Below are 27,718 nucleotides of genomic sequence, written 5' to 3' on the forward strand. Positions count from 1 at the left end.
TCCCAACCTGACCTCACTAATGCTCCTATTTAGCCGAGTGCAATCAAAAGCTCACAGCAATGTCCCAACATCTGTTGCCTGCCTTGCAAGGAACCCCTGGAGGAGCAGGTGAGTGCATACTTTAAGACATATAAGAGGTTTTGCAAACCAGATGAGGTCGCTGCAGTTGAGGCCTCTATCCTTGAGTCCATTCAGTATCTCCAGCTTTGTTTTCGCTAATGTAAACAGGTCTGAGTCTGCGTGTGTGTGCAGTGGGCAGAGCTTACACTCAAATTTCAGCGCCAGACTCCAAAGTCCAGTCTGCGCGATTACAGAAACGCCAGCTGAATGAACTGCAGTGCTACAGCACTGAGGATGACCCCTTCATATAGAACACACAGCTGTTAAACAGCCTATAACACAGAGAACAACATGCGTGAATACAATAAAATATACAAAACAGTACAGCAGTGTGCAAAAGTTTGGGCACCCATGTCCAAACTCCCAGTAAACCAACCTAAAAACATTTGCACAATTTAAACACAATTTCTGTACTGCTCTGCTTGGTCAAATGACATGTATGGCTGATGTTGTTGGTGCGAATAATTCATTTCTGTTATATATGTAAGGTGTGAACCAGTTTTATGTTAAATTCAGTCAATGGTATTTTGAAAAATTCAATATTAAGACATTAATTTATGTATTAAAATGTGCAGAAGTGCATCGCTATAGAGGATATAACTTATTTACACTTTTGACCAGGGGTGCACAAACTTTTGAATCTAAAAAAATATCTAAAAGCATTCACATTTAGAGAGAACAACTGGGTAATATGCTCTCTCTCTCTCTCTCTCTCTCTCTCTCTCTATCTCTCTCTCTGTCTCTCTCTCTCTCTCTCTCTCTCTCTGTCTCTCTCTCTCTCTCTCTCTCTCTCTCTCTCTCTATCTCTCTCTCTGTCTCTCTCTCTCTCTCTCTCTCTCTCTCTCTCTCTCTCTCTCTCTCTCTCTCTATCTCTCTCTGTCTCTCTCTCTCTCTCTCTCTCCCTCTCTCTCTCTCTCTCTCTCTCTCTCTCATTAATAGCCTATGGTTGGAATGTCTTCAAAAACAGTACAGGACTGGGAAATGATCTCACGTGCCCTCGCGTGTTTACCGGGCTCAGTACACGTGCTTTTCTCGTAAGTCCCGCCCACAGCAAGGGGGATGTCCCGGGTCAGGCCCACCCGGAGTCCCAGTGAAACTTCAGAGCTGGTGAGTTCCAGAAGTTCAGAGTTTAGCACCGAGATTTGCAGAGACCCGAGAACCGCCCTCAGTCTCTCCTTCAGAGGATTCCTCCAAGATCAGTCTAGGATCCGGATACGACTCTCCGCGTCTCCGCACGGCCTTTGCTTCAGTCCGCTGTTCATGTAAGTGAGAGATCTGTTTAGTGACCTGATATTTAGTTAACCTCTACAAAAGCAGTGTCTTCTTCTCTCTTCTTCTCTAACGATAACTTAACACGACGACTTTGAGTTTGTTGTTTAGTTCAGTTTGCTCTGCGACTCTCCTGCTGTTCTGAGTTTCTGTCGCTTGTCAAAACTTTTTTTTTCATTGCCATAAAAAACCTAAGCATCTAATGGTGCTTGAACCGCTATTTTAGTAATGTTTTAGCTTTAGGTGTAGAAACTGTGGAAAGCTGAAATACTTTTTGAAATACTTTCAAAACAAACGTTACTAATCGCCTCAGAATAACTATAAAAGTGTTTACAGTAGTTTTACTGCACTTCTGAGTGTGTGTAGTGTGTGTGTGTACTTGTGTGTGTGTGTGTGTGTGTGTGTGTGTGTGTGTACACAATGTTTTGGGTGTGAACCCTGACCGGCTTACACGAGTCAGTCCTTCACGTGGCCGTAGAAGGCACGCGCTGCTGCGTCACCGTCGTCCCTGACCAATCAGGAGCGCCTGCATGTTCCCGCCACCGACTTCAATTCTTTTACGCTGTCAGCTGCACGTGTCTCCCGCTCAGCCAATAAGAGCCGTATAAAGCAGTTCTCAGTTATTAGCGAATTAATACATTTGCATATATTGATATATTTGCGATAATAATTTAGCACTGTATATGCTCGTAAATTTGAGTATGGCGAAAAAGTATTTTCTTAGTAAAACTTTGATTAACTCTCAGTAATTCAGGAAAGATACAAATATTTAGGATAAAGGAATGGAAATTAAATACAGTGGTAATAATTATAATTTATTAACAACTAATGCAGCTACTGCAATGTAATAATATATGTTAATAAGTTCATTGATATGTAATAACAATTGTTTATAGTAGGTATTCTATTATAGTTTGATTATATGATATATGATTATAATATAATGTTATTATTGGAGTAATACAGTTATAATAATATTATTAAATAGGTAAAATAATGTCCATTAAAACAGCCTGCAGCTGGTAGTGTGTGTTTGTGTGTGTAATGTGTTCCTTTTGAGTGTCATAAGCTTTCTACTGTGTGTGTGTGTGTGTGTGTGTGTGTGTGTGTGTGTGGAATGTGTGATGTCATGTTGGTGTTCTGAGACTACTTGTCTTTTTCCTCTTATTTAATGAGCTGTTTCCTAGAACACCCTTCTTCCCCACCCCGGCAGCTCCACTTCTCTTCTATCCATACGATAGACCGATATCACAATACATTATGTTCTATCACAATACAATACGCTTATGGCACTTTTGCAGTAAAAAAAAAAAAATACAAAAATGATATATTTTATATTAAATTATCAAAACAACAAAATAGGAAAAATAGGAAAGAAACTTTTTATGAGTGGGAAATAATATTTTTGCAACACCCACATCTATAATGTTTTGTGTTGTCTGATCCATATCTTCCATTTTTTTGAGGCTTTTTTGGATCAAAACGTTCATATCGATCCAGCTCTATGGCTAAAAAAGTATGGTTTTGTAATCCATTTTTATTAATATTTAATGTTTCTCTTCTTACTTTTTTTTTTTGGAGGACCAGTGATTTTTAATTAGATAACAAACTTTAGTTCCTTCACTTTAATATATATATATATATATATATATATATATATATATATATATATACACACACACACACACACACACACACACACACACATATATACTTCCTGTAGGATCTGCTGGTATTTAGCTCAGGGAGGTGGAGGGGTGAGATGTCTGTACATGTCTTTCACAAGACTTTTATATGGAAGGTAGGTTAAGATGTAGGATTGTATTATTGGGGTATTTTGTTTATTTTTGGTTTGTTTTTACTGTGTTGTTTTGAATATAGACCTTCTTTCAGCTTTAAGGTTCATTTTTTCTCTTTAATGCAAAAACTTTTCCAAAACAGCAACTTTTCTTTAGATATAAAATGTATTTAATGTAGAATACAATCAAATTCTGTTCTTTATGGCTGAAAAATATGCTAAAATAAAAAAATATATAGCCATGATGTTTTCCCATTTTCAAACTGAATGTAACTGTTGGACATGAATGGATTAATGTAAGAACTTTTCTCAGTAGTTTTTCATCATCTTATCATATTTAACTCTAGTGGAAATTCCAGTGCAACACCAGATAGATTTTCTTGTTTGTACCATTTGGGCACAGTTGACTCAGACCAGCAGAACATCCAACGTTTTTTTTACTTGATTACATTTGGTAGAATTTGGGAAATCTAGTTTTGACCCGACAGTAAGGATTGTAGTTAATTTAATGTTTAGCTGAATTTGCAGAGGGCTCTGAAAACCCTAGGGTTTGGCACCCCTCATCTGCTGTTCTAAGCGAACCCGGCAGTCACCTCTCCAGCAAGTCTGATGCATTAGGTCACTGAGTGCTACCAGAGCTTGAAAGCGACTTTTGATATTAAACTGGTTTAACCTGGTTTGTCTGGTTCTTACACTAATGGTGATGTGGCGTATAATTGGCCTGAACTGTCAGTAGAAATATATCTTATATCTTATATATCTATAGAAATATAAAATGATATATATATAATTTTCCCTGTGCTGCAAAACTTCTCTGAAAAGACAAAATTTTAGTTTAATAATAGTTTAGTCAAGGTCACAAGGTCAGTTGATATTTGTTGTGACTAGTAAGTTAAAGTATTATTTATTAAAGATTATTTTTAATAATAAAACACAGGAAAAATCTTATCTCAGCCACACCAGAAGTTCAGTTCTAATTACAATCGTCCACAGCAAGTTAACACTGATTATCCCAGTTTAGACCACCCTGAGTTTGAATTCACCTAGTTTACATCAGTTTTTGCTTGAAATAACCCTGTTTGCACCACTTTGAGTTTGAATCCATTCAGTTTATACCAGCTTGAGTTTGAATTAATCCAGGTTACACTATTACAGAATTAGCATTAGAGCCACTCTAATCCATGGAGACAGGGTTAACTCTACCCTCTAGTGGCCCCGACTGGTCATTACAGCCTTGTGCCTGTGGGACAAGTCTCCACTTGTTACAGCAGCTTTGCCCAGACATGTAAGAGGAAAAGGGAAGGTCCACTGAGTCACACACTCTGCTTTAAAAGCCTGCGCGCAAAACCAGGCTGTGTTCAGTTCGTTCACTCTGATGTACACACACACTTCCTGCAGGATCTGCTGGTGGTTAACTCAGGGAGGCGAGATGGTGAGATGTCTGTACATGTCTTTTGCATGACATTTATATAGAATATACTTATATATCTTATATATAAGATATAATATTATGTTAGTGTGCGTATGTTATATAATCCCGGACACACTTTCTCCACTGGTGCTTTGCTGTATTTTTTTTATTATTATTATTTATTTAATTTTGATACATTTATTATTACATTTTTATTATCATTCTTTTGTGGCTCATTTTTATTTGATTGTTTTGAATATATAGCTTCTTATTTGTGTTGTTTTAGTATTATGATTGAAAGTATGAATTTAAATGGAATATACATTTATTAGAATAAATGTAGATAAAAATAAAAACATTTGTAAAAATTGAATTATCTTCTCTCTCTCTCTCTCTCTCTCTCTCTCTCTCTCTCCACAGTGTAGGATAATGCCGTTCCACAAGCGTGTTCTGCGCTCTCTGGGCAATGGTCCTGCTCGGAGGAATCTGTTTGGCCCTGTGGATCGCGAGCAGTTGCAGGCGGAGTACAGAGACGCTCTGCGGAAGGATGTAGAAGATGCATCCCGCCGCTGGGGCTTCGATTTTGTCTCTGAGAAGCCCCTGGATGATGGAGACTTTCAGTGGGAAGGGGTTCCAGGGGTCCGTGTCCCTGCCCTGTACCGGCCCTGCACTGTAGGGGAAGAAGCACGATCACAGACGGCCGAGTCCACTTCAGCTTCCTCCACAGCAACAAGTTCGTCTCACTCCGCGGCGGGAAAAGAAAATGTTCCCAGCTCACCTGAGAGGTACATCAGCGTCCCTAGAGACCTAGAGAAAACGCCTGAAAAACAGAACAGCCTGAAGAGGAAACAGACCAACATTACAGGTATGTGTGTGTGTGTGTGTGTGTGTGTGTGTGTGTGTGCTGAGACAGTTTTTAGACAGTTCATTTTTACTTTTTAAAACCACTCCTAACTCATTTAGATCATTTATTGAACTCTTGACCCAACATCACTGTCCTGAGAAAACCTGGAAACTATTTTGTCATTTAAGATAAAATGCACAGTGTGAACATTTTGGATAGACAGAATTGCCAGAGAGAACCCTTGGGCCAATACAATGGACCAGTAGAACAAACCAGTAGAACAGTTAAGAACAGCAGTCCAGTCAAATGAATCATTTTAACAGTAGAATGGCCCAGTAGAGCATTTAGACCAATAGAAAGGACCAGTAGAACACTATGAGCAATAGAATGGTGCAGTAGAACATTTGGACCAATAGATGTAAATTAAACGTATTATAAAAACAATATTTTGGACTAGTAGAGCTTTAAGACCAATAGATTGGACATGTTGACCAATTAAATGAACCAGTAGAATATTTTGACAAATAGTACAGGCCAGTCAAATGAATCATTATATCATATAACATAACATAATGTAATCATTCATATAGTTCCATCAGTCCATATATATTCACTAGTAGAACATTTAGACCAATAGATTAGACCAGTTGGAGATTAGGACCAATTAAATGGACCAGTAGAGCATTTAGACCAATATAACAGACCAGTCAAACATTCTGACCAATTAAATGGACCAGTAGAAAATTTAGACCAACAAAATGCTGCAGTAGAGCATTTAGACCAGAAGCTCTTGAACACTTGGACCTGTAGAAAAAGAAGCTTATTAAAGTAGAACGGACCAGTAGAACATCTGAACCGTGTTTTGACAGTGATGCTGTGCTGCTCAGCAGAGTGTTTGTTTGTTTTGTTGTTTGTTGTTTTGTTGTTTGAGTAACTTTCCTCTTTGGTCTTTGTTCAGACTTCTACCAGGCCAAGAGACGAGTCGTGGCCACTCCCAGAAAATCAGGCCAGTGACTCAGAGAGCCCCTGGAAAGCCTGCCGTCTCTATCACACATACATACATACACACATACACACACACACACACAGTTCTCAGGAACTCATCAGCACCTGCAAAGACTGTGTAAATACACCCGTCTGAAGGACTTGTACCTATGTACAAACACTCAGTGTAGAAACACATGTAGCTTTTCTCCTTTATAATAATGAATAATTATTTGACACTATTTTATTTTATTTGTATTGGATTGGAGTGTAAGTGTGTTTGTGAGTGAGTGTGTGAGTGAGTGTGTGCATGTGGGGTTCATAATGAACCTGTTTCTGCCAGTCAGTATGATGCAGTTCTGTGTTTCTCAGAGTGCCAGACTTGGTTATGGATTGGATAATGAACATTTATAATTATAGAACGGACCAGTAGAACATTTACAGATTGGAACTCATTTGGGAACTAGATAGAAATCTACACTGGGCTCTAGATTAAAACTATTGAGTTTGTATTGATGGAACATTCCAGACAGATGGGGGATCTAGCTTGTGTTGTAGATTGAGATCTTGACTGCCTCATAGATTGGGATTTAGACAACCCAGTATATTGGAAAATGAACCAACCAAGTGTTTGTGTCAATGGAATGAACCAATAGAACATATTAGATTAAAAGTCAAGTTTATTGGGTTCTAGATTGCGATCTTGACTGGCTCGTAGACTCGGCTCTAGACTGGAATCTAGATTGGAAATGGAACAATAGCAATAGAACGTATGTATCAAGAGAATGGACCATGAGAATATCTTAGTTTTGGGGTGTTACTTGGGATCTAGCCCAAGTTCCAGATTGGGATCTCGACTGGCTTGTGGAATCTAGATTGGGACATTAACCAGCTGATCATTTGTATCAATAGATTTAACCAGTAGCACTTACTAGTCTAATTTGCGACCAGTTATAGACTGGGATCCCGAATGGCCTTTCTACTAAGATCTAGACTGGGTTCTAGATTGGAAAGTGAACCAACTGAACATTGCTATCGACAAAATGCATTTAGAATTAGAAGCAATTAAATCAAAGTCTTCAGCCTTTTAGGTCTCTTTTCACCGATGCTGCACTGTGGTTGTGTCCAGCTCCAGTGGGACCAATCAACAATAATCAATTATAAGTTTTATAACATTTGATCCACATTTGGATCAAAACGGTTGTATCGCCATAGAGACGGCGAGAAAGAGAAAGAGCCTGCCTTGTGAACATTAACTCAAACACATATGCCAGACCCAATCCAAAATCCAATCCAAATCTAATCCACAAATCCAGCCCATAATTCAAGTTTATCCATTTCATTCTGGCCGTGGTGTTTCTGTAATCATGTTTTGGTCAGTTTTTTATTTTCCTTCTGGTCTGATGATGTTCTTAGTGATGTTCTTAGTGATGTTCTTTGTCTTTGCTAGAGCCTACTGAGCACATGCTAAACTATGCTCTTCTATAAACTGTATATAAACCTGCTGTACACTTAAGAGCTCTGTTTATCTCTCTGCATAGGCCATAGTTTGACACATCTGCTCTGTCTAGAGGTGTAATGACCATACCCTAATGTCCGCCAGTGATATTGTTATTTGTACTTTGTGCAGAGGAACCTGAAGCCTTCACAGCAGTTGTCAAATTGACTTTCTTCGAAAACGAGGCAGAAATTTTAGGAACAGATTCTGCAGGAAAGCGTTTTGATTTAGATTTTGATTTTGAATAGTAGAGTGATTTTATTTCTGTAGTAAAAATGAAACTATTTTGCTTCATTGCACAAAAGAAGTAGCGCTTTAAAGCTACGTCACATTGTACAAACTAGAGTAAGCTAGAAAAGAAAAAAGTTCTCAAACACACAAACCAGAAATGACATTTCTGTTCAACATTTATTCATAGAAATTGTAAGGATCATTGTGTTTTATTGCTGCTAATGAAAAGAGGGTTCAGGCTCACCACAGCGAAGATGAAAGCTTTGAGTAATTATGCAAAAGCCCCAAATCAGTGGCGTTTCTCTGCACAAGACTGTTAGAAACATAGTTGTAGTGTCACCCAAGCCAAGCTTGTAGATATTGGCCTTTTTACGTTGTTACTTTGCTCACACTGAACAGTGTATACTTTGTGTACTGTGTATACACTGTGTATAATCAGTGGTCATTGTGCCTAAAGCCTGCAGGCTTTCTGAGTGTGTTTATAACAGTCCTCCAGCAGAGGTCGCCAGAGGCTGCTTCAGCTGCTTCAGTAAGTTGACCTCTAATGTTTGCACTTGTGTGTGTTCTTGATGGGTAAAGCGAAGGTCCTTATCTTCTCTTACAGAGTATTTACTTTATTTATTATCAGATGAATGTTTTGTTGTAGATTATTGCCACAAATGTATACTACAAATAAAAATATATGTACCTGGATTCCTGCTGTTTGGCTTGCGTCTGTGTGTGTGTGTGTGTGTGTGCGGGGAGAGAGAGAAAGAACTACATTGAATTGAAAACACCAGTAAAGTGGATTAAAATGACTGGAAGGCAGGCAGTGATTGGATATTAATTATAGTTCTGAACTCGCTCTGATTGAAATTTCAGATACAGGAAACAGGGTGTGTACTGGGGCCCTGTACCACGGTTCTCCAACTTCACAGTTTGCTAAGTTCCGTGCTCAAAAAACAACTACTACTAAATATGGCGATGAATCTCCGAATTGGACTGGACCCCGGAGGTCCAGGACCAGAGTTGAAGAGGCCTGTCATATACCAATCAAAGGTTTATTCCAGAGCCATTTAGGACTTGAGTTAAAGAACCCTGTCCTAAACCAATGAAGGGTTTTTCCAAAAGCCCTCTAGGATCCAGAGTTGAAGAACCTTGTCCTATTTTCGCCATCCAGCACTGAAGCTGAAGAACCCTGTCATATAACCACCAAAGGCTTTTCTAAAAGCCCTCCAGGACCCAGAAAGCACAGTCTCACACAACCAGTCTCACACAGATGGAATTAAAAATATATAAATAAATTATATAATTTATAAATAAATAAATAATATGTGACTTTATAAATATTCTTTCATATAAATAAACTCCTTTAGGGTAACTGACCTAATTAGACAGGAATCCAGGCAAGTGGCTCGCTAGAAGTCTCATAATTAGTGAAATGGAGATCACCTGAGTGCACTTAATGTGTCTCAAAGTGATTGAAATATAAGGACACCTGTCTGGAAGTCTGGTTGGTTACAAATACACCATGAACACAAAGGAACACTCCATGTGACTCTGAGAAAACGTCATTGAAGAAGTCAGGGGATGATACAAAAACATGGATATGAATGGATTTATAGGATACAATGTCAGAAATATGGCAAATGTGTAATTCTGCCTAGAGCACGCTGTCCTCACAAACTGAGTGACCAAGTAAGAAGGAGACTAGTGCCCTCAAGTGTCCACCAAGACACCTAAGGCTACTCTGACAGAGTTGAAAGCCTCAGCAGCTGAGATGGGAGAGACTCTGCAGACAACTGTTGCCTGAGTTCTTCACCAGTCGGAGCTTAATGAGAGAGTAAGAAAAGAGGGTTCACCTGAAGGCACGGGGGAGACTACAAGGCCAACTGGAAGAAGGCATTTTTGTTCTGATGAGACCAAAATGGAGCTTTTTGGCAATCAGTCTAGATAGTATGTTTGACAGACAACAAAAACTACACACTCCCACGAACATGGTGAAGCATGGTGCTGAGGGGATGCTTCTCGCTTTGACATTAAAGAGTTTGTTGTTGTAAATTCTTGTCAGAAAAGCCAAATTATACTGAACATGATTCCATTAATAAAAGCAATAAAAGGTTGAAATATTCAAAGGAGTGAATATTTTAAATAGGCACTGTGTATAATTATATATGTCAGCCAGTTTTATCCGACCATCCCTCCCTCCCATCTTACTCTCTCTCTCTCTCTCTCTCTCTCTCTCTCTCTCTCTTTTACTCTCTCTCTCTCTCTCTCTCTCTCTCTCTCTCTCTCTCTCTCTCTTTTACTCTCTCTCTCTCTCTCTCTCTCTCTCTCTCTCACTGTACATATACATAATATATAAATAGATATGTAAATGAGATCCCGGCCTACAGCCTTTCTGTTATCATTGCACTGTTCTCTGTTCCCAGAGCTGTGTGTGTGTGTGTGTGGGTGAGTGTTTCTGACGTCAGCGTCTGCAGACACAGTGACCCGCTTGTTGAGTAGAGTGTGTTGCCACGGCGACGACGCCAGCATCCCCTCCCATCACCCTGGTGTTTACATCTCCATGTTGGTGTGATGCTATAAAGCCCCACCCTCCTCCCCTCTCATTATTCTGCTCACGCATCCATAGCACAGAATACACACACTCACACACACACATACGCACATGCGGTACAGGTGAAGGTGCCTCTCCTGTACTGAGTTGATGACTGCGCCATATTGGCACTCACTTTCCCGGCTGTTAGCATTAGCAAATCACACTCTGCTGGCACTTCATGATGGCAGCGGCTCAGCCATGCATGTATGTGTGTGTGTGTGTGTGTGTGTGAGTACAATATAATACTTATAATATTTCAATGTGAGTGTGTGTATACTGGAATCGCAAATCCTCATATGTAAATTTGGACTTGTTAGAAAACTGCACAAACTTTCTGCTGTTTGCAATAAACCAATCACACGATAACTATTTACACAGCTTGACGAAACTTTCTCCACAGAATGCCACTGTTAATGAAAACTACAGTCTCTGAACTATTCAATCCCCCTCATAAAAGCACACATTTGCCAATCAAGTGGCAAATCAAGGACTTCATTAGTTGCTTCATCAGGTGCGCTTGAGATAAAACACACCAAATACCTGGACTGGGTGGGGGTGTGTTGATTGAACGATGAACGTTTAACTGCATGTTGGAAATATGGCTAAGTCAGTTGTCCAAAACCTTCAGAGAAGAGATCATTCCCTTCTAGAAACAAGGATATGGTTAAACAAAGCGAGCAAAGGCACGGACTGTGCCAGGAAATGTGTCAGGAAATCTTAGGAGGAACCATAATTCCTTCTGTGAGGAAGCTGAAGCTTGGATGTTATTGGACCCCAAGCATACCTTAAAGTACACCAAGGCTTGGTTTCAGAAGAAGTCCTGGAAGATTCTGGAGTGGCCACCACAGTTGCCAGTTAATGATGGGATTTAAAGAAGGAGATTAGAGCAGCAAATCCAAGAATATCAATGAATTGGCGATCGTTGCTCATAAGGAATGGACTAAGATTCCTCAGAAACGCTGCCAGAAGCTGGTGTCTGGCTATGCATCATGTTTGCAGCAGGTCAGAAGAGCAGGGTACTCTACTAAGTACTAAAGACACTCGTCATGAAGGGGTTGAAAAATTAAGAGACTATAGTCATCATTAAAAGTGGCATTTTGTGTTGAATTTGAAGAAACACTTGTTCTATTAGTTCTGCTGAGATATTTAAATTAGTAGTGTTTGTTTAGTTTACTGCAAACTGCTAAAACATTTGTACATTTGGCTGATAGGGCTAATTTGCAATGGAGGTTGAATAATTCCAACTGCAACTGTAAATTCACAGCCTCATGCAAAAGCTTGGGTCCCCTTGGCCAAATGAGTAGTGTCTATATCTGATCAAACAGAAACACAGTATTTTCAGCCAATCCTAATCTTAATGTCTTTCATAATGTAAAAAAATGTAAACCTTCAGTGTGGCCTGTGCAAAAGTTTGGGTACCCTAAGGCTCATATTCAGCAAATCAGGCCTGAGGCTCATCACCCACTGTAAACTATAAACTGAATAAAATTTACATGCCATATAAACTCTTCAACTGACCTTCTACTAACAACCATCAACTATGAACTCTTCTAAACAACTGTCTAAAGATCTGAGAACAAAAGTACCCACAAGGCAGGAGAAAGCTTTAAGAAGATTTTCTACAGTATGGATTTTTATAAAGAAATGGTAGTTTAGGGGAATTGTGGAGATCAAGGGTGTGTTCCAACTGTGTACTAATAGGTAATACTAACTATTTGTTGAGTATGTAGCCTGTAAGAGTTCTCAATTATCCACAATTCATACTTAGAACCGGTTGTTTTTTGAGTGTTGTATTATCCCAAAATGAAATGCGAAACGGAAAGGGAGGTGCTGCTCACATCGGGAACAATGGCTGTGTATGTGTATGTATGTTGGCATATTACATATGTTGGCATAGCAATGCTTTATCACTTCCTGTTAGTACAAAGGGAATTAAAATGTTAGCATGTTTTGTGTACTAACCTGCCAAACTCGCACTACTCAGTTAGTATATATATATATATATATATATATATATATATATATATATATATATATATATATATATATATATATATATATATATAGTATTAGTATGTAGTACGAAATTGGGGCACAGCCCAAGATGAGATCTAGAAAACCAAGAAAACTCCTAGAGAGAACAGCTCATATGCTGGTAAGACAGGCAAATCCAACCCCTCATATGACTGCCAAGAACATGAATGATAGTTTAGCTGTTTATTTGCATGTATGTCCATTTATGCAGCCAATCAGAACAGAGCTGGTTTACATATATCAGTACTAATGGCAACATGTGTTTACTTGTAATGGATGTTTTTGGTACATAAACTCACATAGATATTATAATTGGTGCTCAGGGGGTTCCACCATGGCATGAGGACCACCACAGTAACCATTACGTTAGCTACTGCAGGGGTTACAGTTTATAGCTAAAGTAATAGTTCGGCATCTGACCAATCAGGGCTGGGTCACCTAAAAGCATCTTGGCACACATTTGATTCTTAGATGGTCAAGCGAGCAGAACACTAAACGCATACTCTCTCTCTCTTTCTCTCTCTCTAACCGATCACAAAACGAACACAGAACAACGTCCAAAGTAATCGACCAGTTGGGCCACAGGCTCTGCATGTTTACAGGCCTAAATGTGCAGTGTGTGTATGTGTGTGTGTGTGTCAGTGTGTAATTGTTCTGCATGAATGCTGCTGTGTCTGTGTGTGTTTAGCGCTTTAAAAGAGATCAGAGCTATAATGACACACAGCCTGCTGTTACCCCTCCTCTCCCTCTTTCTGCTCTCTCTCTACCTCTCTTGTCCTCTCTTTTGCTTCTCCACGCCTGCGCTACTCTCCCCCTCCCTCTCTCTCTTTCTCTCTCTCGCTCTCCCTCCCTCCATCATATGTGTTGGAACAGCCAGTCCGCCTGGGCTGGAGCAGAAAACGCGGCGAGAGAGGAGCAGAGGAAAAGGAAAAAAGGAAGTGAGGAAGAGAGGAAAAAGGAGAAGAGAGGAGGAGGAGGAGGAGGAGGAGAGAGAAGAGCAAGGGATGGCGGGAAGGAGGAAGAGCTGCAGCGGTTTCCGCCATAAACAGAAACCCGGGAGACAGAGGGAGAGCTAGACAGCAAGGGGGGAAGGGAAGAGAGAGGGAGAGAGAGAGGGAGAGAGGGAGAGAGATAGGGATGGGCCTCCTAAACAAAGCTGCACTGATACAACCAATCCTGGACTAAATAGTATGGTAATATTCCCTAAATCTATCCTTCATCATCACACTCATTTCTCTCTCTTTATCACTCTCTTTCTCTCTCCTTCTCTATTTCTTCTTTTCCTCTCGCGCTCTCTCTCTTGCATCGTTGTCATCGTCTGCCTCGCTTACCCGTGATGCTCTGCATGACGGCACATATGTGAAGCCGCTGCCACGTTTTTGCACCAACATCACTGTCTACTCATCCCCCCATGCGCCTGCTCATCCCTCCATTTGCTAATTCTTCCTCACATTGGCCGATTTATCGCTCCATCCATCTATTCATCCCTACTTAAGTGCATTCACTTCTCCAGTGGTCTACTCATTCCTTCATCCATGTACCCAAGCCGCTATATGTGTACTCATCCCTTAATCTGTCTACTTGTCTTTTCAATGGTCTACACATCCATTCATTTGTGTACTTATCCCTCCATCCACTCATTTATCCCGGCATCCATCTACTCATCCCTCATCTGTGTACTTATCCCTCAATATGCTTGTTTATCCTGCCATCTGTCTACTTATCCCTCCACTTATTTACTCATCCCTCCATCTATCTACTTATCCCTACATGTGTGTACTGTCTATTGCTCCTTCCAGTTGTCTGCTCATCCCTGTAACCAGGAACTCACCCCTCAATCCGCCTATTCATCCCTCCACCTGTCTAATGATCCTTCCATCAGTCTGTTCACTGATTTACTCATTTAGTACCTCATTAGGTGATTGGTTCACTTATCCCTCCATCTGTCCATTCATTACTCCATCGGTGTACTCATCCTTCCATCTTCGTACTCTTCCCTACATACCCATGCCCTCATCCACTCATGCTGCTACCTATATCCCCATCCCTCTATCCATCTACTCGTCCCTCCATCCATGTACTCATCCCTCCATCTGTCTACCCGTCCGTCAATACATATACTAATCCCTTCATCCATCCACTCATGTTTTTACTGATGCTCTCACCCCTCTGTCCATCTACTCATCCATCCACCCTGTTTTCACACTGGATGTAGAACATAGCCACTATGTGTGTGTGTGTGTGTGTGTGTGTGTTATTGCTGCTGGTTCAGTTAGTGTGGAAACAGATCGATGGCTCTGTGCTGCTCTGTGTGTGTGTGTGATTCAGCACTGCCTGTTGTTGTATTGTAACCTAGTTTCTAAAACAGGCAGCTACTGGCAGAACACACTCTACCACTCTCTACACCCCCCCCCCCCTTCTCTCTCTCTCTCTGCCTCTCTCTCTACCTGTGTAACTATTGTCTTTCTCTTTCTTTCTCTTTTTCTATCTATCTATCTATCTATCTATCTATCTATCTATCTATCTATCTGTCTATCTGTCCGTCTGTCTGTCTGTCTATCTATTTATCTATCTATCTATCTATCTATCTATCTATCTATCTATCTATCTATCTATCTATCTATCTCTATTACTCTCTCTGTCTCACTCTCTCTCTCTCCCTCTCTGTAGACCCCCTGCTGCTGATGAATCATTTCCAAACTGCTGATGACTCCAGACCTCAAACAGTTATACACACACACATGCACACAAACAGATGACAAGATGACATGTCTGTACTGTTGACAAGGTCTGTGGATGACGTGTGTGTGTGTGTTAGATGACGAGGTGTGTGGTATATTCAGGTTTGGTCTTGCTTATTGTTTTTGTTTATGCTGGATTCTGTTGATTTGTCTATGTTGTCTATAAGCTGACCAGCCATAACATTAAAACCACTGTCAGATGAAGTAATTAACATTGATTATCTGTGATGCCTAGACAACTGGGTCAGAACATCTCTTACACATCAGGCAGCTCTTTTGGGGTGTTACCGGTATGATGTGGTCAGTACCTTCCAAAAGTGCTCCAAGGAATGACAACCGGCACCCAGTGCCCCATCTTGCAACTTGTAGGACTTGCTGTTAATGTCTAAATGTGTCCTGTGATATCTGGACACCTTCAGATGTTAACAGCAAATCCATTAAGTTGTAAGGTGGGGCCTCCATTAACATCAGTGAGCCTTGGAAGGTACTGACCATTGCAATCCGTGCCTCGATGGTTTAGAGCTGTTTTGGTGGCACAAGGGGGACCTATGTAATATTAGGCAGGTGGTTTTAATGTTATGGCTGATCAGTGTATGCACTGATGATGCAGTGGTGGGCGCGGCAGAAGCAGATTGATCGTGGACTGTATTGATTATATGAAAGGCGTGTGTTAGATGATGTTTATAGTAGTTAGTGGATTTTAACAGCAGGCCATTTATTCACTGCTGTGCTTATTAATCAGGGACTCTGATTCTGTCCTGATTGTGATTAGGGTGGGTGTTGATAGCTATGAAAAAGGTTCTAGGTCACTGTGTCACACTCCCAAACTCCTAGTCTAGAAGTGGCAAGGTGCCACATCCGTATCTATCTATGGCATCTATGGTAGTACTCAGGAAGATCTGATACCATCATACATTTAGGAAAAACTGTGGTATTCAATTGTGTATCCTGTGTTCTCTGACATGGATCTCTCTGGTCTGAGTGTGTGGTTCACAGCAACGGGTGTTGTGATGCGTCTAGTGCAGTGGTGTAGTAGCTGGAGGCAAGATAGATGCTTACTTGCCATATGCTGTCAACTCACATGCTTATAACTTGCTTTGTGGTGAACTGGGGGAGCAACATGGTTGCATAAAGCTGTGTTCACCCTAGACATCATTGGTATGGAAAATGCTGCCTGGAGCTCTGTTTTTGCTAAAAAAAAAACAGCTCATTCAAGCTCACACTGTTACCATAACAACGCTGTTTCCAGTTTTCCTTACACCCAACTAAACTGCTATCTGGAAAGCCTAGCTACCTATCTAGGTATAATTTTTAGGTATCTTTTGTGTCACTGGACCAGCCCAAGGTATCCAAAAGACTACAGGTGACAAGTAGATAATCAGTAGATTTGTGTTGTAAGAGCTTAAATATACAGCAGACTACAATTGAAAAAGCTGATACTGAATAGACTAGTGATCCTGCAGATAATATATCCAATATACCATAGCTGCTATAGGTAACATTCAATAGACTAGAGAAAGTGTCTAACACTAAATATGGTAGAGGAGGTATCCAATCGATTACAGGTGCTAGAAGTCATATCCATTAGGGGTGCCAGAGGTGCATTGCGTCCAATTGACTGGAATTGCTAGAGGTGATATTAAATACACTAGTGGTGCTAGATGTGATATTCAAAAGACTAGAGTTGCTAGATGTGATATCCAATAGCCTATATTTGCAAGAGTGATGTTCTATACACTACAGTCGCTAGAGGTAATATCCAATACACAAGAGTTACTAGATGTGATATCCAATAGACTAGAGTTACTAGATGTGATATCCAATAGACCAGAGTTGTTAGGTGGTATATCCAACAGACTAGAGTTACTAGATGTGATATCCAATAGACTAGAGTTACTAGATGTGATATCCAATAGACTAGAGTTACTAGATGTGATATCCAATAGACCAGAGTTGTTAGGTGGTATATCCAACAGACTAGAGTTACTAGATGTGATATCCAATAGACTAGAGTTACTAGATGTGATATCCAATAGACTAGAGTTGCTAGAGGTAATATCCAATAGACTAGAGTTGCTAGAGGTGATATCCAAAATACTGGAGTTGGTAGATGTGATAACCAATAGCCTATAAGTGCTAGAGGTGAAATCATGTACACTAGAGTTGCTAGAGGTGATATCCAATAGACTAGAGTTGCTAGATGTGATATCCAATAGACTAGAGTTGGTAGAGGTGACATCCAATAGACTAGAGTTGCTAGGGGTGATATCCAATAGACTAGAGTTGCTAGATGTGGTATACAATAGACTAGAGTTTCTAGAGGTAATATCTAATAGACTAGAGTTTCTAGAGGTGATATCCAACAGACTAGAGTTGCTAGGGGTGAGATCCAATAGACTATAGTTGCTAGAGGTGAAATCCAATAGACTAGAGTTGGTAGAGGTGATATCCAATAGACTAGAGTTGCTAGATGTGGTATCCAATAGACTAGAGTTGCTAGATGTGGTATCCAATAGACTAGAGTTTCTAGAGGTAATATCTAATAGACTAGAGTTTCTAGAGGTGATATCCAATAGACTAGAGATGGTAGATGTGATATCCAATAGACTAGAGTTGCTAGAGGTGATATCCAATAGACTAGAGTTGGTAGATGTGATATCTAATAGACTAGAGTTGCTAGAGGTGAAATCCAGTAGACTGGAGTTGGTAGAGGTGATATCCAATAGCCTAAAAGTGCTAGAGGTGATATCCAATAAACTAGAGTTGGTAGAGGTGATAGCCAATAGAGTAGAGTTGCTAGGGGTGATATCCAATAGACTGGAGTTGCTAGAGGTGATATCCAATAGAGTAGAGTTGCTAGGGGTGATATCCAATAGACTAGAGTTGCTAGACGTGATATCCAATAGACTAGAGTTGGTAGAGGTGATATCCAATAGACTGGAGTTGTTAGAGGTGATAACCAATAGACTGGAGTTCCTACATGTGATATTCAATAGACTAGAGTTGCTGATGTGATATCCAATAGACTAGAGTTGGTAGATGTAATATCCAATAGACTAGAGTTGGTAGAGGTGATATCCAATAGACTGGAGTTGTTAGAGGTGATAACCAATAGCCTAGAAGTGCTGGAGGTGATATCCAATAAACTAGAGTTGGTAGAGGTGATATACAATATACTAGAGTTGGTAGAGGTGATATCCAATAGACTGGAGTTCCTACATGTGATATCCAATAGACTGGAGTTCCTACATGTGATATTCAATAGACTAGAATTTGATGACAAAATCAGGAAAGTCCTAGAAAAGGTGGCTGAATCATAGCCCACTAAAACCTTTTCTGGAAAGACTACTGGACCAATGGCAATGACCAATGGAGGACATGGCTTGACTTCCCTGATCCTACAACAGAATTAAAATAGTTTAGTGCATTAACATTTTAGTGCATTGCGCTAAAAGAAGCCTGATTCTCATGACAGGAAATTCTCATAGTGGCAGACTTCAGTGTAAGAGCTGAAAACAACTGTGCAGTTCAGGGAGGAATAGTTGGACACATTCAGGTGCTGCAGCAAAGACAATTCTAAAGGCCTGGGACTGGCAGGGGCCCTAAAATGTAGTCTACCAGATTTGGTAGACTTGCAGGGCCCGGTGTAATATATTTTCATTTGGCCCAAAATGTACCTCGGGTGCTGATGTGTAACTGAGGTACAAGTGTTTCCTTTGAAAACAGCGGTGTAAGCAGGATTTATTAATGACTTGCATTCATTAAAAGGAGTGTCCACAAACATTTGGAAATATAGTGTACACACTGTATTCAAAATTATCATGATTCTATAACTGTTCTCCTCCCTCTGTGTGTATACTTGTGTGTTTATAGCTGGATAAGAGCGAGGTGACCACTCTGGGTGTGCCCCCGACGGCGTCCCATGGCGGGTCAGACGGTAACATCAGTGTGGAGGGGGTGTGTGGGGCCGTGTGTGAGGGTGAAGCTCAGCGCACTCGAGCCGCTCTGGAGCACCTGCAGCAGAAAATCCTGAAGATAACGGAGCAGATCCGTGTGGAGCAGGAAGCACGGGACAACAACGTGGCAGAATACCTCAAACTCGCTCACAATGCAGACAAACAGCAGGCCGCCCGCATCAAACAGGTAATGTACATGTACACACTGACCTGACCTGCTGATTGTTGACATTTTAGCCCATCATTGTTCCCAAAAGGACATGTCAGAATGGATGGCAATATGTTGCCTCATGCTATTTCAATAATGTACCTAACTTTCTGCCAGACATCACAAATCTAACGACATAGGCACCATTGACTAGGTCATGCAGATTTCTCCTTTTCAAATTCAGAATTCGATCCTTCCTCTCTAAAGAGGCCACCCAGGGGATTGTTCAGTCTCTTGTCACTTCAAGACTTGACTACTGCAACTCTCTTCTGGCTGGTCTCCCTTTGCGCACCATCAGGCCTCTGCAACTAATTCAGAGATGCAGCTGCATGGGTTGTCTTTAACGTTCCAGTCAGGTTCAGCCTCCTCTGCTGCGTTCTCTTCACTGGCTTCCTGTAGCTACCCGCATCAGATTCAAAACCCTGACGCTGGCCTACAAAGCCAAAAATAGACCAGTCCTTGAAGGCAATGGTCAAAGGCCGGTCAGAGTACCAGGATTGAGAACCACTGGAATATGGGAATTGATTGACTGTGCTGAATAGGGGAATCGTGATTATGAAGGATTACATTGTTGATATGATTTATTATTAAACAGGTGTTCGAGAAGAAGAACCAGAAGTCAGCCCAAACTATTGCTCACCTGCACAAGAAGCTGGAGCACTACCACAAGAAGCTCAAAGAAATTGAGCAGGTGTGTGAGTTTGTATAGCTGTCCATATATGCTGCTTTTCCATTGGGAAGTGAGGCCTAGTCTTAATCAAGTACTATTCGTGTCAATCACAAATCAGTACCCATGACTGTGTTTAACCAATCAGACCTCCACATCCCAGTTCAGCAACTTGGCACTCTGATGAAAGGGGAACACAAAATCAGTACAAGCACAAGGGTACAATACGGGTCATTTGGTGGTAGAGGCGTACCGTGCCATACCGCACCCCGTCAATGGAAGAGCGGCAGTAGTGTGAAGATAATTTGTTGCTATGTTCTTCAGTCCCAAAGTCTCTCGATGCTGCACAGGGCTGGGTGTTACGGATCTGCAACTCCTGTGGGGCACCAGTATGTGTGTGTTTGTGTATTTGTATAAGAGTGGCACAAACATAAACGTGGCTTTCCTGTTGTCTGGAATCAGATGCTCAGAAGCTGGCTTCTGCCAAAGGAAGCCTTACAGAGTACGAACTGTCAGGGCGCCAAGATGTATGTATGTCCCTTGGACATAACTTCTGATTGTGCCGTAGAATTGGCAGAGAGATGCCATGTTTATGTTTGTACCAGGAAGGCGAGGTGCCAAGTTCTTTTCTCAGAGGAAATTTACTGGGAGAGGGAGGTTGGGGTGCCAGAGTCTTTACATAAGAGAGGGCATTGTATTGGGTCACTGTTGCATTACGGTACTGTAATGTAAATCTTTCCCCTCCATTGCTTCCTCCCTCCTCCACTCCTCCTGCTTTCTCTATCTCTTTTTATCTCACCTTTTTCCCTTACTATTCGTCTTGTGTTTTTCTGCTGGTGTCTCTTTACCTTCTCTTGTCTCTGCTCTCATTCTCTTCCTTCGTTCTTCCTTTTCCATTCCTCTTTGTCCACTAATGGCCTTCTTGCCCTTGTCCATTCTCTCTCACATCTTCTCCATCTCCTTTGTCCTTTTCCATCTCTCCATCTGTTCATTCTTATTATTCCTCTCTGTTCCTCCTGCTTCTCTCCTCCCTGTCTTCCCTGTTTTCTAATTACCATCCCTCCATCTCTGCCAATTCCTTCCTTACATCTCCATTCCCGTTCTCTCTATTCTTTCTAGAACGGTCTTGCCCGGCAGCCCAAAGATGTCCTGCGGGACATGCAGCAGGGCCTGAAGGACGTCGGGGCCAACATGCGTGCAGGCATCAGTGGGTTTGGAGGGGGCGTGGTAGAAGGTGTAAAGGGGGGGGTCTCTGCACTCACACACACAGCAGCCGTGGTGTCCAAACCACGGGAGTTCGCCAGCCTCATCCGCAACAAGTTTGGCAGCGCAGATAACATCGCCCACCTGAAGGAGACGTTGGAGGAGTGCCAGTCTGAGGAGACACCACGAGCACTGAGTGGGAGCGCCACACTCGTGTCTAGCCCAAAGTACGGCAGCGACGACGAGTGTTCCAGTGCCACCTCAGGGTCCGGCGCAGGGAGCAACTCTGGAGGGGGAGGGGCTGGGGGAGCCATGTCGGGGCTTGGGGCAGGCATAAGCATGGGCATGGGCAGCCCGAGGCTGGATGGGCACCATCATCACCACCACCATTCGTGGGACGCTCTGCTGGAGGGACTGCAGGAGATCAAGGCCAGTCAGACACAGATGGAAGATGCCATGGAAGACATGAAGAGTCAGCTACAGAGTGACTACTCCTACATGACACAGTGCCTACAGGAGGAGAGGTACAGGTGTGTATCTAGGGTACAGGTGTGTAACAGGTGTAAGTGTGTATTACGTTTAAGGTACAGTGTGTGTGTTTCTGTGAGTGACAGTCCTTCTGATAGTGGACTGTCCCCTGTGTACCTGCACAGGTACGAACGTCTGGAGGAGCAGCTAAATGACCTGAGTGAGCTTCATCAGAACGAGCTGACCAACCTAAAACAGGAGCTGGCTAGCATGGAGGAAAAAGTGGCCTACCAGTCCTACGAGAGAGCCAGGGACATACAGGTTTGCTATCAAAAACAGCAGGTTAACCAGCCCCAGGTAATGTCTATACTACACAGGTGCTATCTGGAAAAACTGTCAGTTTGATTATACATTCAAAGTCAACTTTATTAGAAATCCCTTCCTTGTAGCTCCACCTTGCTGTTGTACAGTTAGACATTGTAGCACATCTATTGATGCACAGGGCTCCAGGGGTGGGCAGTTCTGGTCCTTAAAAAAGATATAGTGGAGCTTAACGTGTGTCTCGGAGGAAGACCATGCTAACATAGTATAATAGGGGGTTCTAGATAGTGAGGGGATGGGCTATGAATAAATTCCTCTCGAGTGCATTCAGAAGGTCTTTTATCACAAGTGATCTTGCAAAGGTACCACATTACCAGTCAGAGCATTTTAATTGGGGTTGATCAATACCAGTGGATCTACGTATTAATTGTGACAACATGGCTGACCAGTTGTTGGTGACCGCCATAACGCTAAAAGGTGGTAGTTACAATTTGTTGACATGTGTATTGGTGTGCATCTGTGTAGGAGGCTGTGGAGTCGTGCCTGACGCGGATCTCCAAGCTGGAGCTTCAGCAGCAGCAGCAGCAGGTGGTGCAGCTGGAGGGGGTGGAGAACGCTAACGCTCGTGCTCTGCTTGGAAAGCTTATCAACGTCATCCTGGCCCTCATGGCTGTGCTACTGGTGTTCGTTTCCACCATGGCCAACTTTATCACTCCTCTGATGAAGACACGCACTCGCGTGGCCACCAGTGTCGCCCTCGCGCTCTTCCTCATCACACTCTGGAAACACTGGGATTGGCTAGAGCTCTGGCTGCTGCCCAGCTGAGTCACATGACCTCCCCTAGCACCGCAACCACAACACAGTGGCTACGTTCGCATTACAGGCTCAAGTGAATTCTTTTGCCTGAATGTGAAACAGATTTCTGAGATGTGTGAACACAAAACCTGATTTCCTTATTTGGTTTTAGATCCATTTCTGAAATTAGTTAATGCAGATCTTCTATCCGTTGCTATGTCAGCTAAGGTTTCTCGCCAGACCACAGACCACAGGTTGCTGGAACTACTTTTTGGCGGAAGAAATGCCCTAATTGAAGACATATACCTGAAGCAAAGGTTGGGGCTTCCTTATGTTACCCTTTTTCTTTACTTTGCAAAACAGAATTGTGGAAAAGTAATAGAATACTCCAGGTGGAGTGATATGATGGATAGTATCACAGCTGGGATGATACACTGTGACAAAATCACAGACGAGAAAATATTCACCGTAACACACCAAATCGGGTGTTTTATTGCTATGCTCATATCACTATGGCATTTTGGTGGCAGCAGGTCAGCAGCAGCAGCTTTAACTTTTTTTACCTGATATGTGGCAATGTGATTCATGTCCAGGTGTGTTCACACTAAAGACAGATTTGTTTTACAAATAATCTGAATTGGACTCTCTAGGCTCCACATACAAATGTGATGTTATGTAGCGACTTTTTAAAGGTTGGACGAGCCTTACCCTACCCTACACTCTTTAAAAAAGGTTTTTTTGAGTGATGCCACAGAGGACATGCTTCTGTTTTCATCAAGACCCATGTTTGTAATAGAGATGTGGGCAGAGAGGCAGAGGTGGTTCAGCGGTTAGAGCGTCGGGATATCGATAACAGGGTTGTGGGTTCGATTCCCGGGCTCTGCAAGCTGCCACTGTTGGGCCCTTGAGCAAGGCCCTTTACCCTCTCTGCTCCCCAGGTGCTGGAGTTGGCTGCCCACCGCTCTGGGTTTGTGTGTACTCACTGCCCCTAACACATGTGTGTGTGTGGGTTAAATGCAGAGGACACATTTCGCTGTACAGTAACAAATACATGCACCTTTGATTGTGAAGAACCTTAAAATCAGATAAATTACCTTTACATCAAGTGAAGGTTTTTCACACTCACACATCTTGGTTACAAACATGGTTCTTGTAAGGCATTGCTCAAAGAACCAAATAAAGCACCTTAATAGTGTAATAAGCCACTGTCTTATAGCTCTGGCTGACAGCTCTGCCTAATACAGTCATTTCAGCTGAATACAATGCAATTATTATACAATAATACATTGAATATAATATTGGTATTATACTAATACAGGGTTGTACAGCACAAATGTTACTAATGTTCACCCTAATGAGAAACTGTAGCTACATCTCAGTGTATATCACAATACCTACATTTAACACTAATAACACACTATTATTATACACATAGTCTCTCATTAGGGTGAATATTAATAACACTCTAAATGTAGGTATTGTGATATACACTGAGGTGGAGCTACAGTCTCTCATTAGGGTGAATATTAATAACACTCTAAATGTAGGTATTGTGATATACACTGAGGTGGAGCTACAGTCTCTCATTAGAGTGAATATTAATAACACTCTAAATGTAGGTATTGTGATATACACTGAGGTGGAGCTACAGTCTCTCATTAGGGTGAATATTAATAACACTTTAAATGTAGGTATTGTGATATACACTGAGGTGGAGCTACAGTCTCTCATTAGGGTGAATATTAATAACACTCTAAATGTAGGTATTGTGATATACACTGAGGTGGAGCTACAGTCTCTCATTAGAGTGAATATTAATAACACTCTAAATGTAGGTATTGTGATATACACTGAGGTGGAGCTACAGTCTCTCATTAGGGTGAATATTAATAACACTCTAAATGTAGGTATTGTGATATACACTGAGGTGGAGCTACAGTCTCTCATTAGGGTGAATATTAATAACACTCTAAATGTAGGTATAGTGATATACACTGAGGTGGAGCTACAGTCTCTCATTAGGGTGAATATTAATAACACTCTAAATGTAGGTATTGTGATATACACTGAGGTGGAGCTACAGTCTCTCATTAGTATTAATATTAATAACACTCTAAATGTAGGTATTGTGATATACACTGAGGTGGAGCTACAGTCTCTCATTAGTATTAATATTAATAACACTCTAAATGTAGGTATTGTGATATATGCTGAGGTGGAGCTACAGTCTCTCGTTAGGGTTAAATGCATTTGTCCAACACAATTGTGGGTGGAGCCTGGATAGGGAAATTGAGCAATAAGGTCTGTAATGAATATGTAAGGAGCTCTGTAATGTGAATGTAGCCGGGGTCATTGTTATTAAAACCAGAGTGGGAGGAATCCCATTACACACTCTCATCTGACCGCCTTCGAGAGAGTGGAGGGTGATGGACATTAGTATATATTTTTTCACCTTTAAAGAGGCTACGACGTTCTTGCATGGGACTGGTTTGTACCAGAGTCACCTGGACACCCATAAAAGAGGCAGCTCTTCTGACACTGTCGGCTTTCATGTTGTAAAACCACCGGCCTTCAAAGTCGCCCCGGCCACTACAGACCCACCACCCCCTTTCATTTCCAAACATCTGAGGGTTTCTGACTTTTTCAGAAGACTTCTGTGTTCACCTCATGACTGTTTGTCCGTTTGTCATTTAAGAAGGATCTCTGGTTGCTGGTTTAAGTGACGGTGTCAGTGCTTGTGCATGCCTTTACACTGACCCAGTCATACCTGTGGACAGGTACCGCGAGAAATAAGCTGCCACTGGTCTCATTCCTTTATCACTGGCACGATTAGTGTTTCAGAAGATCTGATTAGTGCTGAACTTCTGGGGAGGCGTCTTTGTGTGATAATAGCTCTGTTGCATTTAAAGGACAGGTTGACTGTTTTCAGATCTGAATTTACTGAAATGATTGTTGCTCAGCATTTTTAATGGTCCAAAGACAAATTTAACAAAAGCTTTAATATTGAGACACTGCCTTCCCTCACAAATTCTCACTGGGGTTAAACATTGGCCAATGGGGCAGTTGCTTCCAGGGCCCAAATCATGAAAATGTAATTTTCTTTTCTTTCACATAGTATACCATTCCGCAGATCTGTGCATATCGCTAATGTCCAGCGAAAAACATGTATCTACATTTTTGTCCATTTTCAGTGTTTACCATTAATTGAATTTGAAATGAAGACCAATACAAATGGAGTAAAGTTAAGGACATGTTTGCCTTCTTCAAAGTCACCATTGTGGAGATACATGTTTTTCATTGGACAGCGACAATATGGATTTGATTTAAGTTTATGTAAATGTATTGTTTTTGTGTTGTTTCACAAAAAACTATTCATTAATATAGATCAGTTCATTTAAGCTGAAGTTATGAGGAGTGTTTTAGGCCTGACTGCTTTCTGGATGACCTACAGTTTAGGGGATCCAGTCAGATCAGACTTAATGATTTACATATCTCAGTCTAAAAGGCTCAGTAACAAAAACAGCCTGTTTTACTCTAGGGGATACATGTCATGGCTGATTGCTGTTAGAAGATATGTTTGACTATAACAGTTTTTTGGAACCTGTTATTCCTTCATTGGAAATTGTTTGAGCCCAGTGAGAGACTACAGGCGACAGGGCGGGTCTCTCATGGACAAAGTGAAGTTTTAAGTTGTAAATAAGGGGATTTTATTCATTTTAATAAGATCTCATTTTGAAAAACAGTGAACCTTTCCTTCAATGATTGGTTATTATTTCATTCAGAACAAGAAAAAAAAGTGTGTGTGTTTGTCTTTTGCTTCACTTTGTGTATGTCTGTTGATATTCCGGCATACTAGAGAATGAACCGGGATATTGAAATAACAGCTCTTTAATAAATAACGGTCAGTTCATCATTGCTATTTTGTAAACACAGGCAGTAGTCTCCTATGATGAATCATAGAATCTATGTGAAGTCAGAATCACCGGCATGTTTGACCATAACTTACATATTTCTACCCAGTTTGCTAAATTTCACCAAATATTCCATCGTATTCTTAATAAATACATTTGCAAACTTGTGTGATGATGAGTGTTTTATAATACAGAGCACACAAATCAATGATCAGACATTCCATCAGACATTAAACCAATATAACCCTTATTAAACATGATCATTTTAGCTGGGAACACCAACCTTTCAAACTACCAACTCACCAACCAATGGGTCAGCAACTAGTGGGTCGGCAACTGACCCTATTTCTTCCCCAGTTTAGCTGAGCTAGTTAACCCACTCACTCCCAATATGACTCTCCCTATCTGTTGCAATGCTCCCCACACTTGGATGGTGGGGACAAGCACATACCTCAAGCCACAGTGTCAGGGTCTTAAACCTGTGGTCGCCAACTGTTCAACTGTTCAAATATTTCTTATCATTAGATCCCTAGTGTTGACCAACACATCATTCAACTGGTCACGACCCAACAGCTCACCTGCAGTGAATTCAATTTGTGGGTCACCAACGATCACTAATCCTCCAACTAGTAGAACCCCAACACTCATCAACAGGTGGAATCCCAGTGGTCACTAACC

At 41.4% G+C, this 27,718-nt stretch overlaps 2 protein-coding genes across 5 annotated transcripts; both read left to right on the plus strand.

The window, feature by feature from the left end:
• The first annotated feature begins 1,253 nt into the window (after positions 1-1,253).
• cdkn1a (cyclin dependent kinase inhibitor 1A) lies at positions 1,254-8,848 on the plus strand. 3 transcript variants are annotated; one of them, XM_072665934.1, is made up of 3 exons: positions 1,254-1,382; positions 5,019-5,463; positions 6,401-8,848. In XM_072665934.1, the coding sequence occupies exons 2-3, from the start codon at positions 5,028-5,030 to the stop codon at positions 6,454-6,456; spliced, it is 492 nt and encodes a 163-aa protein (XP_072522035.1). In that variant the 5' UTR covers positions 1,254-1,382; positions 5,019-5,027; the 3' UTR covers positions 6,457-8,848. The 3 variants fall into 3 exon arrangements, with proteins under 3 accessions (XP_072522035.1, XP_072522034.1, XP_072522036.1); XM_072665933.1 differs by lacking the exon at positions 1,254-1,382 and adding an exon at positions 4,559-4,619; XM_072665935.1 differs by lacking the exon at positions 1,254-1,382 and adding an exon at positions 4,610-4,626.
• A 4,773-nt stretch (positions 8,849-13,621) lies between these two features.
• Positions 13,622-27,203, plus strand: tmcc2 (transmembrane and coiled-coil domain family 2). 2 transcript variants are annotated; one of them, XM_072666071.1, is made up of 7 exons: positions 13,622-13,963; positions 15,441-15,596; positions 19,385-19,654; positions 20,271-20,366; positions 21,462-22,075; positions 22,199-22,334; positions 22,860-27,203. In XM_072666071.1, the coding sequence occupies exons 2-7, from the start codon at positions 15,567-15,569 to the stop codon at positions 23,157-23,159; spliced, it is 1,446 nt and encodes a 481-aa protein (XP_072522172.1). In that variant the 5' UTR covers positions 13,622-13,963; positions 15,441-15,566; the 3' UTR covers positions 23,160-27,203. The 2 variants fall into 2 exon arrangements, with proteins under 2 accessions (XP_072522172.1, XP_072522173.1); XM_072666072.1 differs by lacking the exon at positions 15,441-15,596.
• Positions 27,204-27,718: the final 515 nt, after the last annotated feature.

This window comes from Salminus brasiliensis, chromosome 21 (genome assembly GCF_030463535.1).
Source record: "Salminus brasiliensis chromosome 21, fSalBra1.hap2, whole genome shotgun sequence".
NCBI lineage: Eukaryota > Metazoa > Chordata > Actinopteri > Characiformes > Bryconidae > Salminus > Salminus brasiliensis.